This window comes from Hyla sarda, chromosome 6 (assembly GCF_029499605.1).
Source record: "Hyla sarda isolate aHylSar1 chromosome 6, aHylSar1.hap1, whole genome shotgun sequence".
NCBI lineage: Eukaryota > Metazoa > Chordata > Amphibia > Anura > Hylidae > Hyla > Hyla sarda.
Genome location: NC_079194.1, coordinates 88,940,601 through 88,955,793, shown reverse-complemented (window position 1 = coordinate 88,955,793; position 15,193 = coordinate 88,940,601). Strand labels below are relative to the sequence as shown.

General features: G+C 41.3%; 1 protein-coding gene across 1 annotated transcript in view; it reads left to right on the top strand.

Annotated features, from left to right (window-relative positions):
• ERC2 (ELKS/RAB6-interacting/CAST family member 2) overlaps window positions 1–15,193 on the top strand; it is a 950,023-nt gene that overhangs the window by 687,163 nt on the left and 247,667 nt on the right. Inside the window, exon 16 of the mRNA XM_056528115.1 lies at window positions 11,814–11,974. Within this exon, the coding sequence (XP_056384090.1) occupies window positions 11,814–11,974 (161 nt within the window). The remainder of the gene's footprint in view (window positions 1–11,813; window positions 11,975–15,193) is intronic.

The following is a 15,193-nucleotide window of genomic DNA, read 5'->3' as shown; positions in this document are numbered from 1 at the left end:
TAAAATTTGGGGAAAAAACTGCATTTTAGTGAAAAACTATATATTTTTTCATTTACACATCCAACTTTAGCGAAAAGTTGTCAAACACCTATGGAGTGTTGCGGCTCACTGGACCCCTTGTTACGTTCATTGAGGGGTGTAGTTCCCAAAATAGTATGACATGTGTTTTTTTTTTTTTTGCTGTTCTTTCAGCAAAGGGGTTCCTAAATGTGACATGCCCCCCAAAAACCATTTCAGAAAAATGCACTCTCCAAAATCCCATTGTCGCTCCTTTGCTTCTGAGCCCTCTAGTGCACCCACAGAGCACTTGACATACACATGTGAGATATTTCCTTACTTGAGAGAAATTGGGTAAAAAATTTTAGGGTGATTTCTCTCCTTTTACCCCTTGTAAAAATTAAAAACCTGGATCTGCAAGAACATGCGAGTGTAAAAAATGAAGATTTAGAATGTTTTCCTTCACTTTGCTGCTAGTCCTGTGAAACGCCTAAAGGGTTAACACACTTACTGAATGTCATTTTGAATACTTTAAGGGGTGCTGTTTTTATAATGCAGTCATTTATGGAATATTTCTAATATGAAGGCCCCTCAAATCCACTTCCAATCTGAACTGGTCGCTGAAAAATTCAGATTTTGAAAATTTTGCGAAAAATTGGAAAATTGCTGCTGAAATTTGAAGCCCTCTGATGTCTTCCAAAAGTAAAAACATGTCAACTTTATGATGCAATCATAAAGTAGACATATTGTATATGTAAATCAATATATAATTTATTTGGGATGTCCATTTTCCTTATAAGCAGAGAGTTTCAAAGTAAAAAAAAAATGCAAAATGTTCAAATTTTTCATCAAATTTTGGAATTTTTCACCAAGAAATGATGCCAGTATCAACAAAATTTTACCACTAAAATAAAGTAGAATATGTCACAAAAAAAACAATGTCGGAATCAGAATGAAAAGTAAAAGCATCCCAGAGTTATTAAAGGGATTATCCACCATAAGGTGATTTTAGTACGTACCTGGCAGACAGTAATGGACATGCTTAGGAAGGATCTGCGCTTGTCTTGGGGCTAAATGTTGTGAGATTACCATAATACTGTGGCTAGCTTTTTGTGAACTGGTATTTCCTGTTTGACTTTTCTTTTTTGACTATAAATCCTATAATTCAATTTTTCTCCCTCCCACACATCAGCCACCCCACCCATTGAAACATAAATGAGCTGCATCCATTCAAAAGACCTGTGGTTTTCAATCAGGGTGCCTACAGCTGTTGCACTAGTTGCAGATTGATGTTTCTCCCACCAAGCAATCCCTCTACCCATTGAAGCAGACTGGCTCCCTGTCAGCAGCTGACTAGTGAGTCAGGTCTCGGCCGCATCGCAAGCTGGGAAAAAGCTGAGACAACAGTCATTTTGTATGCTGATAAAAATAAATATTGGAGTGAAAATCACAGAAGAATTGTGAGAAAACCGTGACACACAGGTACAGACACTATATTATGAACTACACTAACTTTACAGCCCCTGTAGCATAGTCAAATAAAAAAAATTCCTGGAGTATGCCTTTAATAGGGCTGGGTCCTTAAGAGGTTAATTGGCTGATTCTTAGATGCTTTTTTTTCTGCCAAGCTTCTTACCACTTTGAAGGGTGGTGCATTTGGACTTCTGGTGGGTTTGGGACTGTTCTGTGGGTGGACAGCGGTGGGTGGTGTTGTTGGGGAGGCGGGGTGGGATTAGGGGTGTGCAATAGGGGATGTTTTTCTATGTAAGCAAATTTTAAAACCTAATAAAAAAGATCTGATTTAAAAATAAATAAATAAATACATGTTTGAGCCATGTAAAGGCTTGGTAGTTGAGTATGTAATAGGGTCATGTGGTGTCAGGTCATGTAATAGAACCAAACACAAGAACATGGGGGCTCAACCTCTGTATCAGGGAGTACATATCAGGGTGCAGAGCAGTCTATCCCAATAGCCGTACACAAAAAAGAAAGAAAAAAGCGGATATTCTAAACTGCATAAAAAATTATAAAAAATTAAGATTGGCTATGATAGATGTCAGAACACAAAGTACATGAAAGCTTTCTCCCATGCTCACTCCTGTCCCCCTCTGAAAGTGTCTACTTTGGGTAAATGAGCATTAGAACTAGACAAATTTGCGAAGAAGGTGGCCTAGTCTGATGAAGCACTTGAATGCACTGGCATGGCTTTCAACTAGGTTTTAATTGCCATACAATTTTACCGTGCGCCCATTAACCCTGATTGGTAATGGTAATACAGTTTTGCAGGAAAATTTTCAAATAACAGAATTTACCAAGAGAGAAAGTAGAGTAGCCCTACCCCTGTTTCTGTGGCCGAGTGCACTGATAATGTGTATACCCTTCACACAGGAGGTCAATGGAATATATATAATCAAAGTAAATCAGCTCCCAATGTTTGATAAGGAATAGAATTGTGCAGCCATTCCCAAACTAGTTGGAAGCCACACCACTATATACACCCTAGTGTGTCTTTTTGCTATGATAGAAGTGGATACATTAGGGAGTTTTTCTTTTTATTTGCACTTGTAGTACTTGAAGAAACTGGAGACATATAGTATATACATTTAGCAATAACTCCTGCTGGCCAAGAATCATTTTTAAGCATGTGCGATAAATACTTACATATTGCCACCAACAGATTATTTCTTCAACCTCTGCCTGTTGGAATGGCAGAATTATCTTTTTGTCTATGGCTACTATTACTGTGTATTATATTTTGATTGATTTATTAGTGCTTTTTATGATATCAGAGCACAGAGAATATCCCTAGCGGTGTTTCCAGCAATCTGCAAGTCTGCAGGTCATATCAATAAAAAATACTCCACATCTGATGGCTGGAAAGAGGCCAATTCAAGCTGTCACTCTCCAGCTGCTGCTCTGCTCTTCTAGTTCTGCTCACATGAAGGCTCTATAGCAGTTTTACCAATTACTTGTATGAATGCATTACGTATGTAGGGAACTCTCCTTATATACAGAATTAGCTTGCTCGTGCATGTCAGGAGAGTGTCCTTATGGCATGGGGTGTATGTAAGAAAGGGCACGTCAGTATATGTTTAACTTAGTTGCATTGCAATGCACAGTGTAAAAGCCCAGTCTACAATGCATTTCACTACAGCTGTATACAATAATAATAATCCCTATTCTGTGCAATACACATTTTAATAGAGGTCAATGGCAGACATAGGCATAAAGTTGTAGATATCTGGGGCATACATTTAGTGAATTATCTTACCTATTATCAGTGCTATTGTTATACAGGAACAATCCTGGATATTTTCTCTCTAATAAGATAGAAGATTTCAAGCTACCACAGCAGTCATATTAAAAACTATTCACATAAAAAACTATTCACATAAAAGGGTCAATAGAAAATATTTGCTTTGCCTTTTTAATAAATTAGTGGAAATTTCCAAAATTGAGTTTTCACATTATTATTATGGGATACTGAATGTTACATTTTGGGGTGTGGGGGGAGGGGTTGAACATGTTTTCTTTTATTTTTAACACAAGGCTGAAGCATAACAAAAAGTGAAAAAAGTAAAAGGGTCTTAAAACTTTCTGAATTCATTTTATATATCCACATATAGACAATAAAGGAATTGTAGCATGCGTGCAGCTTGCTGCTTTTGTCAATACAAAAGACTCTGGCCTCGTTCTCAAGATTGCAGGGGACCGATCGAATGGACCCCCCAACACACACACTATTTGGCACTTATCTCTATCCTGTGAATAGGATATAAGTTAACTCAGAATACCCCTTTAATTTTCATGGTAAATGTGCAATACATAGTTTTTTCCTGTAGTGGTGCTGTAGGGGAATTCACTTGAAGCCAGGTTCCTTTACAGATTACAGTTTATTACCAGGGCTCAAAGCAGTAAGACAACTGCGATAGTTTGTTCTAGCTCTATTCACACTGGAGGAGATAAGCAGCAACAAGATACTAGATATCTAGCTAGTACATTATATTTTTCTTCATACATAAGACTTTAGTTGCAGGCCTTGTCTCATAAAGATTAGATTGTTCGTTAAAAGAAAAACTGTCAGTCAGTTCACCCACACTAAACCCAATATGCTGGGTTATAGTGTGGGTGAACAGGAGTCCATACACGGGGTCACTTACTTTTTTAGGTTTTCTTGCCGCCGAGTTGACGTCCACTAAAGTTCCGTCATTTTGGCCTTTAGTTGCGTGTCTTGGAGGCGGGTCCCATGCCGGCAGCCTTGCTTTGGGTTCTGGAGGAAGGGGCCTTAGCCCGCCCTCCTTGTTCGCACATTCATGTCCCCCCAGAGCTTGAGAGCTGTGCATCATGAGAGCGCTCTATGCATTGTAATGGTGCATGCGCCGGCCCCTCGCTACACCCCGTAGTCAGGATTTGCGAGTCTTCAGAAAGAGGTACTTCCGCGTGTAGCAAGGGACCGGCGCATGTGCAGTTACACTGTGCAGAGCCCTGTCCCGACGCACAGCTGGGTAAAAACACCAAAATTATGGAACTTTAGGGGACAACAACTCGGCGGCAAGAAAACCTAAAAAAGTAAGTGACTGGACTCCATTTCACCCACACAATAACCCAGTGTATTCGGTTTAGTGTGGGAGAACTGGCTGACAGTTTTACTTTAATGGTTCTTGCTTAAATTGACAGGATAAACCAAATAAATCTTATTTCTATGGCAGCTTAAAGAAACATTCCAAGATTAAAAAATGTTTTATGTTATTGGGGGCTAAAAATATTTTTACTAATCTACCTTAGCCCCCACAGTGCCTTCTTCCCCGATGGTCTCTACTATTTCCTGCTTCTATGATCAAATGTCTCAGCAGGACCTAACATTAAGCCAATTACTGATGGAAGCGATACACCATTGTGTCCAGTGATTGGCTGGCTGCATAGGTCCTGCCGAAACATCATGTCTTTGAAGTGCTGACTGGCGGTTAGGAGCTGGGGGACTGCATTGAGAGTGGGGGACCGGGGTAGGTGAGTATCATTTATTTTTTATTTTTACTAGTCTCAAATGGATACTGAAATACTCTTTTAAAGGGGTACTTCGCTGGAACAATTATTTTTTTTTTTTTTTTCATTTCAACTGGCTCCAGAAAGTTAAACAGATTTGTAAATTACTAGTACTTATCAGCTGCTGTATATGACAGAGGAAGTTGTGAAGTTCTTTTCTGTCTGACCACAGTGCTCTCTGATGACACCTCTGTCTGTGTCAGGAACTGTCCAGAACAGGAACAAATCTCCATAGCAAACCTATACTGCTCCGGACAGTTCCTGACATGGACAGAGGTGTCAGCAAAGAGCACCGTGGTCAGACAGAAAAGTACTATACAACTTCGTCTGGAACATCTGATAACTTCTTTTGGGGCAGCTGATAAGTACTGGAAGGGTTAATATTTTTATATAGAAGTAATTTACTAATCTGTTTAACTTTCTGGCATCAGTTGATTTGAATTATTTTTTTTTCCATCAGAGTACCTACACATTATCCATACAATTTTTTTATGCTGGTGCCCCCCCCCCCCCCCCCCCTAATGAAATTAAAGTCTCATTACTTCCTATGTAGATTATAATAGAGTCAGATTTAGACTTTCCTTCACCAAAAGCAAAGACTGAGTTTACCTTCAAAGTCCTTTTAGTAGAATACCTTAGCCTGGTCAGGGTGACACTTGGGCACATGCCCACCAACCACTGCTTAGCTCTGACCGTGTAATGGACTTTATTATCAAAAGTAGGGTACTATTACGGGGAAGAGAATAAAAAGTCCTATCCGGCTGCCAGTTTTCATTTCACAGTTGTACGATTTCATCTGATTCCAAAAGGTGTCACTGTAAGGCAAGAATCATCAGCGAATCTTCCGCAGAGTCCGCACAAACACAAGAATACCAAGTCGAAATTCAAGGAAGAGAAAAGGGGATTCAAAGGCTTTTCATCTGACAGCAGAGAGTCCGGTTGCGCCCAATTACAGTAGGCGGGAGAGAGCCCTTCTCTATCATTTACATAGACTATAATGCTCTATATCTGACATCTGTATTTTATAAGCATAGCGGGTACATCACAGAATTCTTTCCTCCGGACTACAGACCGTAGTTCTGCGTATGATTAGCAGCAGTGGAGAGATAAGGAAGCCTGTAATTCTATGCATGTGGGACTGTTCTAGTACGGTGCTATAATGTACACCATGACTCCTATTTGTCTAGGTAATTTCTAGGAAGTAGAGGTAAGTAGTACATTTTAATAGCAGGAATCAGGGAGAGCGGTGTACGATGGTGGTGGTAGTGAGGTGCCCTGCTCTCTTATATTCTAAAAACCTGAGATATTTGCAGTAGTAAAATGGAAAAATCCAGAAGAATTGGTGGGTGGTCACGAAACTGTCCTGTAAACCAGGTCGTATTTACAGCTCATGTTGCCCTAGGTCACTGCCAGTGGTCCTCCAGCTGTTGCACAGCTACAACTCCTAGCATGTCCGGACAGCCTGACGGCTGTCCGGGCATGCTGGGAGTTGTAGTTTTGCAACAGCTGGAGACACGCTGGTTGGGTAACACTGACCTAGGCACTTGGACTGAATACAGCCCCATTAGGGTAATTCCACTAGCGTTGGAATCTGTCACAAATATGGCAAAAACCACAGGTGCTGCATGCAAATTTTGTTGCAGATTTAACATGGTTCTCACTCCTATACAGAACAATAGGCTGCTGCAAATCTGCCTGTAAAATTTGCAGCAATTCTGAACCATGTGGATATCCTCAAAAATTATGTTTATCTTTTTTGGTTTTATTTCACTGATATGCTTCTGCCCCTCACCCCTGCTGCCCTAGGCACAGGCCCACAGGTGCCTAATGACAAATCTAACTCTTCCTGGAAGGTACCTTGCTTTATGGGCCCAATAAAGCTATTGATTTCAATGGGATTCTCGTTCGCTGTGCACATGGCGGAATACTTGAAATCCAGATTCCGTTGTCTGCAGAAATAATAGACATGTCTATTCTCTTTGTGGAGTCTGCATGGTAATGCATTGCTGTCTATGAGATGGGTCCTAGCGTCGGCGATGCATGTTCTGCCGGTACTCTCTGTCGTTGGCATGTCACACACAGAATTTTTCGTTTAAAGGGGTTATCCACCATAAGGTGTTTTTAGTATGTACCTGGCAGGCAGTAATGGACATGCTTAGGAAGGATCTGCGCTTGCCCTGGGGCTAAAGGGCTATGTCATGAGATTACCATAACACTGTGGCTAGCTTTTTGTGAACTTGTATTTCCTCTTTGACTTTTCTTTTTTTGACTACAAATCCCACAATTCCATTTTCCTCCCTCCCACACATCAGCCATCTCACCCATTGAAGCAAAAGACCTGTGGTTTTCAATCAGGGTGCCTACAGCTGTTGCATTAGTTGCAGTTGATCTCTCTCCCACCAAGCGATCACTTCACCCATTGAAGCAGACAGGCTCCCTGTCATCAGCTGACTAGTGAGTCAGGTCTTGGCCGCATTGCAAGCTGGGAAAATTCTGAGACAACAGTCATTTTGTATGCTGTTACAAATAAATATTGGGGCAGAAAATCACAGAAGAATTGTGAGAAAACCGTCACACACAGGTACAGACACTATACTAACTTTACAGCCCTTGTAGCATAGGCAAATAAAAATAATTCCTGGAATACCCCTTTAATATAAGATCACTTTCTCCTAAATTTCTGATTCTCTTCTGGGTCCTGCATCTATGTGTAGAATGGGGAGCTATGCTTTTTCATCAATTTTCATTTCTTTCTATTGGATTTACGCTAACAGCATAAAACGGTTCACTTGGCTGCTTTCAGAATCCCAGCTAATTCCAGCTGTCACAACTATTCTGGGCAGTGCTGAGGGACTTCTATTCTACAGATAGTGAGACCTGCATCTTTTAGACATTTAGAGCATATCCTATAGCTATGGGCAGCATGGTGGCCCAGTGGTTAGCACTTTTGTTTAGCAGAATTTACAAGGAGTTTGTATGTTCTCCCCACATTTGCATGGGTTTCCTCTGAAACTCAGGCTTCCTTCCATACTCCAAAAACATACATAGATTGTGACTAAGGACACACTATTTATAGCACAACAGAATATGTAGGTGCTATATAAGTAAAGGAATTACATATTATTATATGACAAATGTTTAAGATGGGTGTACCCCTTTAAAGTGAATCTATCATCATTATCACAAGCACTAACCTGTTGGTACAGGCTTGTAGTGTGGGTGATACTTACCACCCCCTAGATTGGTGCCTCTGTTTGTCTGTTATGCTTCAGTTTCGGTATATGCAAATAACCAGACTTGGCACATGATGGGGCGTTCCCAAGCCTTTTACATGGTTATGTCACCACTGCTTCATTCTCTGTCTATCAGGCTAAGGAATATGCGTAAAGTTCCGTCTTCCTGCTCGCTCCTATCCACAGCTACTGCTTATACGCTGCTTTTACAGTCTAAGATGGCCAAGGCTGTAAAGCAGCACCACATGCTTCTTCCGGATGTAAATTGAAGGCGGTGCATGCGCAGTAGCTGCGGATAGGAGTGAACAGGCAGATAAAGCCATTCCGAAGTACTAGTTAACTTTATGCCCCAATAAAGGGCAAAATAGTGTCTTGCTGTCCTCCATTAGGGTGGTATCCATTGAGGTTTAAAGGGGTACTCCACTGCCCCAGTGTTCGGAACATTTTGTTCCGAATGCTGGGTGCGGGCTGCGGGGGTCGTGATGTCACACCACGCCTTCTCAATGCAAGTCTGTGGGAGGGGTCATTGCAGCTGCCACGTCCCTCCCATAGACCTGCATTGAGGGGGCTTGGCATGATGTCACAAGGGGTGTGGCCATGACATCGCAACCCCCGCAGCCCGCACCCAGCGTTCAGAACAAAATGTTTCGAACACTGGGGCAGTGGAGTACCCCTTTATTGGTTAGGAAATTCCTGTATTTGTGCTGAAATAAAAAAAGGTATGTGTCAAAGGTATATATCAGAAGTCCAGAAGTGAAAGATTGAGAGTCGTTTACAGATTATACAACATCCCTGTCCCCATACAGCACCGTATTATCTCCCCCCCCCCCTAAAAATATTGTTTCTAGGAAAAAATACTTCCGTTATATGTCATCTGCCTCATGTAGACATAAAATTCTGTGGGTGCCTTATTACTGTAAGCTTTGGAGCTGTAATACAGTAGTGTGCCGACCCTTAGCCGTCAGTTATTGGCTTATCGACATATGATACCATAGTTATTACTAATCTGTGTGTGGTCAATGTGACTAATTCAAGTGAAACGATTCCGTTACTTAACTGAAGGAGAGAAGAAGCTAAAGCAAAGATTCTGTGGTAACCAAGTACAGATTCTCCAGTGAAGAAAGTGTGGACGGTGAGATAACGCTTTCTGCTCGCGTCTCATAAAGAGCCCCAGCTGAGATCTCTGGCATGTTGCAGCTGGCGTATAAACCCTTCGCTTTGTTAGCTGTTCAAATAAAATATTCTAGATGTGTCTGTAAAGTTCTAAAATGAAAACCTTCACAAAAATATCGAATGATTTCAAGGGCCCTTATCTCTGTTTTTTAAATAATCATTGAGTCGTCCAACGATTTTGAAAGAAAACATAATGATCGAAAAACCTCATTTTCTTAAGTGTGTTTACTTAACACTTACGCCGAGCATTTTACAGGGATGTGGGTTCTTCAACAAAGCATTTGTAAAAGGCTTTACGCTCCCAATATTTTTTCTCTGAGCTTTTTTCCCTCCTCCAATAGTTTCCTCTACATAGGTTATAGTTTAGTTTAGCAAACTGGTCGGATGTTATTCCGTAATTCTATTCATTCAGGAGTTTTCTTTTAAAATAAGTGTGAATTTCGGAAATTGGGCACCCTTTGATTTCTTTCAAAAACAGCACCACACTTGTCCTCAGGTTATATGTGGCATTGCAGCTCAGTTCCATTGAAGTAAATGGAGCCAAGTTGTTATATTACACTCAATCAGAGGAGGACAGGTGTGGTGCTGTAGTTTGAAGAAGTCTGCTCTGTTTGTCTTATCCTTGAAAACCCCTTTAATGCAAGTGGGAAAAAAAGACATTATGGGGGGGCATGTGTTTTTGACTTGAGTCCACACTTTGACACATTTACTATTCACATAAATTATAGCAAAAATAGTAGAGATTTCAGTTTCTAGTACAGAAAGAGCCACGGATGGGCCAAATGTATTAACAAGTGGGCATGTCTTAATAAATTTGGAATATCTTAGGCTATGTTCACATTATGTTCAATGAAAACATGCAACAGGAAAGCTCCCAGTACATACTCCAAACATAGAAGCATAGACATAGGCACCATATTGTCCTGAAGGAGACCATGAAAGTGTATTTTTGGCTGCTGGCACGATGATATTTGGAGGCATAACTTTGGGTTATAGTGGTGTCTGTACTTTATGGGGACTGCTGGTAGAATGCAGATATTGCACGTTTAACCTATTGAACATATTGAATATTGCACACTTAATCTTTTGCTCCTGGTGGTGCACACTTTATGCAAATTAAACCTTATGATGCTCCATATGCATAATTGTTTATTTTTGTGCAAATAACAATGAAAAGAAAAAGCAATTGGAGGCACCTGACTACCACACCTTCCATGCTGGAGCTGGTATATGCATATGAGGTCCCATGGTAGATAACGGAACAATAATGAAGCTAGGACTGCTGGTGGTGCAAGGGATTCATAGGGAAAAATATATAGATAAAAAAAGGAAATGAAATCCAGCAACTCACCACAATGTCTCAAATCAGCAGATTGAAGCCGCCATGGATAGCCGGTATGGTGCAGGAAGCTCTGAGGCTACAAACCGGTAGGTTTCGTGCAGATGCACTTCTTCCGGCCTCATTGAGGCCGGAAGAAGTGCATCTGCACGAAACCTACCGGTTTGTAGCCTCAGAGCTTCCCGCACCATACCGGCTATCCATGGCGGCTTCAATTTGCTGATTTGAGACATTGTGGTGAGTTGCTGGATTTCATTCTCTTTTTTTTTTTTTTTTTATCTATGTATTGTTTATTTTTTTACTTCTAATTCCACTAGGTGGCATATAATACTTGAAGTTTATTTTTGACTGTATGTTGGTTGTAACATATTAAGATTGACTTTGGTACCTGTATATTCTCCCCTGATGAGTTCAGCTAAACCGCTAAAGGAAATGTGTTGGGAGTATAGGGCATTATAGGGGATACAGAGAGAGGTTCCTGTGTGGGGCCTGCCATTTTAATAGTGGTAAAACCACTGGTCAAGAAGGGTGTAACAGGATTTGAGATTTAGGGTGAGGTTGCCCTCATTAACCCTCACAACCCTGATCACCTGTCTTTTTTTGATAAGTTGCAATTATTATTGTATTGAAATATGGTTCTATAGGAGCAATGTTTAATACACACAAGGGGATACAAATATCAACCCAAAGTACAAGGAATATATATTTTATTGGTGGAGAAGTCACTGTCTTATTCTATTTTGTGTATTTTAGCAATTCTGATATATATAATGGGCACTCCAATCGTGCTTGTTTTTAAAAAATTTATTCTCAAAAATATGTAGATTTTCTTGCCTATTTTAAGGCTTATCGGCTCTATCGGGGATTGAAATAAGTAGTGTCTTGAGGAATAGTCAGCAGTCTTCTTTTGAAGCCAATTCTAAGCGATTCTATACAGCTTTCTTAGGTATGCTCTGATGTAACAGGTTAATTGGAAATCTCTTTGTTAATTGCCAAAAGAAAAATCTAATTACTTTTTCTTTCTTTAGATGGATGATCTCATGAATGCTCTTGAAAAGACAAGACAGGAGCTGGATTCCACCAAAGCTCGTCTCTCCTCAACTCAACAATCACTTGCTGACAAGGAAGCACACCTGAACAATTTGATGATAGACCGCCGAAAACAACTTGAAGAGATCCTGGAGATGAAGTAAGGATAGCATTTATTTCAGCTTTATTGTACAGTTTTAACCAATTTCAACCATGACTTCATACATGGGTCTGATATATCCATCAAATGGCTGTTAATTTAAAGTAAGGCATGTTTATTTCTTATCTCTAATGGGTATACTGACATTTTCCATCTGATAGTTCTTGGTATAGTAATGATAATAGTTAGTACATATAATTGTTGGTGTTTAAGTAATCACCCCTAGGTTTATCATAGCTGGTGTTGGAGACAAGCATTATAGTTTTGTGTTTTGTTTAGTTATTTTAATTTTTTTATAGAAAAATACTGCGTCAAATAGTAGCCCTATAAGAACATATTTTAACACTCTTAAATCCTGTCTGATCAAATACCATTTATTTGATGGAACAAGTTAGAACAGAAAAATACAAACTGAAGTTGGAAAGGACAAACATATAATAGACTCATCCATCTATTAAATTTCCTATTGGCTTCCAGAAAGTTTCTGGCAGAGAAATCCCAAGTCAGCTAAAGAGCCCGATGAGAAACCTAAACCATAGTAGTGTCAGCATGCTGCATTTGGCCACTTTGGCTGGTGACTCTTCTGTTAGCATGACACATCATGGACCAGATGAATATGATGCAAAGATGAGCATAGAAAATTATGTTGTCTGTTCTGTATAGCTTTTGTAATGCAGTCCATGAAGATCTGAGGTCTACTTAATTTCCATGGAAGGATGAGAGTGTGCAGCGCTACCACGTTGGGCAAGAGATGGGAAGAATTTAGGAGCTAGACGTGCTGCAGAAAAGTAGTGAGACAGCTTGAGAGAGATCTGGCATGTGAGAAAGGGGTATTTCAACTTATAACACTTTATCACCTCTCCACTTATCCCTCACCATCTCTGGAATGGGGACCCAAGTCTCACTTCTCAATGGAGTCACACATTTGTTCAGATGTTCTATTCATTTTCTATAGAGCTGTCAAAGATAGTCTATAGCGTTTTTGACTGCGGTCGGGAAACCGCATACGGCCGAAAAAGAAGCCGACCGGAGGCTGCGGTTCACTCCGGTCGGCTCATAGACATGCATTAAATACTGTTCCCGAATACGGCTGAGTGCGGGCGCAGCGATTAAGCCCCCCCTCTCCTCCCAGCTGTATACGGGAACCGTAGTTACAAATCGTAGTGTGAACCCAGCCTAAGAGCGCCTGCGGCTCCCTAATGGAAGACTGTTAAGCATTTTAAGAAAAATACTTGGCGTGGACTAGGGATCGACCAATTATCGGTTTGGCCGATATTATCAGCCGATAATCACGATTTTGAGCATTATCAGTATCGGCAATCACATTGCCGATAAGCTGATAATGCCCCGCCAGCTGCACCACCTGCACCGCGACCGCCCATCCCCCGACCCACTACACCGCACCAGGTCGCATCCCCCACTGCACCGCCCTGGCCCCATTGCCTCCCCTACCCCCGGCTTTATAATTACCTGTTCCCGGGGCCCACGCTACTTCTGGCTCATGCTGCGTCCTGCGTTACGCTGTGCACAATGACGAGTGACATGACGTGCGCAATGTGACGTCACCGTCAGTGCGCACAGTGACAGCTCAGGAGGACGACACCGGAGCCAGATGTAGAGTAACAGGTAATTATAAAACTGGGGATGGGGGAGGCAATGGGGCCAGGGGGGGGGGGGGCGGTGCGGTGGGGGGTGCGACGCGGCGCGGTGGGGCGCGGCGCGGTATGGCGGTGGGGGGGAGCGGTACGGCGGTGTGGGGGGGGGGGGCGGTGTCGTTGATAGGACTCAGGGCCCCCAGACAGGCAGGGGGAGAGAAGCGGGTGGCGGCGGCCGTCTATGGCACCGCAAAAGCCACTGCAGTTCATTGATTTAAAGCACCCGCATTAAATCAATGATCCGGAATATCGGTATAAGTTATCGGCTATCGGCCCTAACCTCCACCGATTATCGGTATCGGCCCTAAAAAAACTATATCGGTCGATCCCTAGCGTGGACTCAATATGTGTGCGTAGCAGTGTATACTATCTTGCCTGATCCCTTTAAATTTCAATTACAGAATCATACAGTCACAATGGGCGGAACCCAAAGAGGGTGTAAACCCATCGGACCAAGCCCATTCCCACAGTCAAGGGCTGACTTTACACTGGCATACTGTTGACACTCGGCCCTTTTTCCTGGACACTATACTGTAGTAAAAGCCTATATCTTACATCAGTTTTATAAGCTGGTTGTTCACCAGCGCACTGGATCGGTTAAATTTAGGCTATATTCACATCTCATCATGGCTTCTATTTATATTGGAAGCTAAGATGATGTGCTGGATCGGTGGTATGATGGGTTTAAATAGGGCCTGGCGGAGCCTATGGAACTGCAGAGGAGTTCTTCAGGGTTCTGTCATTTTGGTGCTTACTGTGCAGTTTTTGTCATCAGATGATGGAACTATTTCAGAGGCTTCAGATGGAACAGGGCCTTATTTTGATGACCGGCCCTTTCGGTTTTATTTTTAACTTTTTGTCCAACTTTTACAAAAAAGTACTAATAATCTGACACCTTCTTTATTTGTTCCTCCTACAGTGGGACATGATGTCATGTACATTGTGTAAGTTTCTAATTCTCTTACCAGAAAGCATGTTCAGCAGTAAAATTTATATAGATCTTCCAGTAACATTCATTGTCTCAGCTTGTATGAGTCTTATCTGTAAAACATGCCCTTGAAAGGTAAGTGTTCTGTGCTATGTATATGTCTTCTGGAAAGTTTATCTTTCAGTATATAGCCCTTTAAAAACAGACCCTTGAGGACTTCTTTTGACTCATTTTATGATATAATAATTTCTGGTAAATATGAATATATTGAGCTGCTGGACATGTGGAGACATTGACTGGTTTGATCGTAAAGAAATGGTTCTTCTGTTTTGAACTGTCTGTCACTTTGTTTTTATCCGGTCGGTTCCTCTCCTTGGCATAACAGGGGCCTGTTCTTTCTCTGGTGTCAGAGCCTCCCTGTCATGTAATATCTAATATTATCACCCTTCCTGACCAGTCCTGCTGCGCTCATAGATATTGTCATTACATGTTTATCACTGACATACGAAAGGACTGGAAATAGTTACAAGCCATAAAAATACACTTCACCGGTCCAGATATAGTGGAATGTCTCCAAGTCTTATTTTTGTAAACTTTTCAATAAAGGTATATTACATTATTTACCATCAGCCAGTA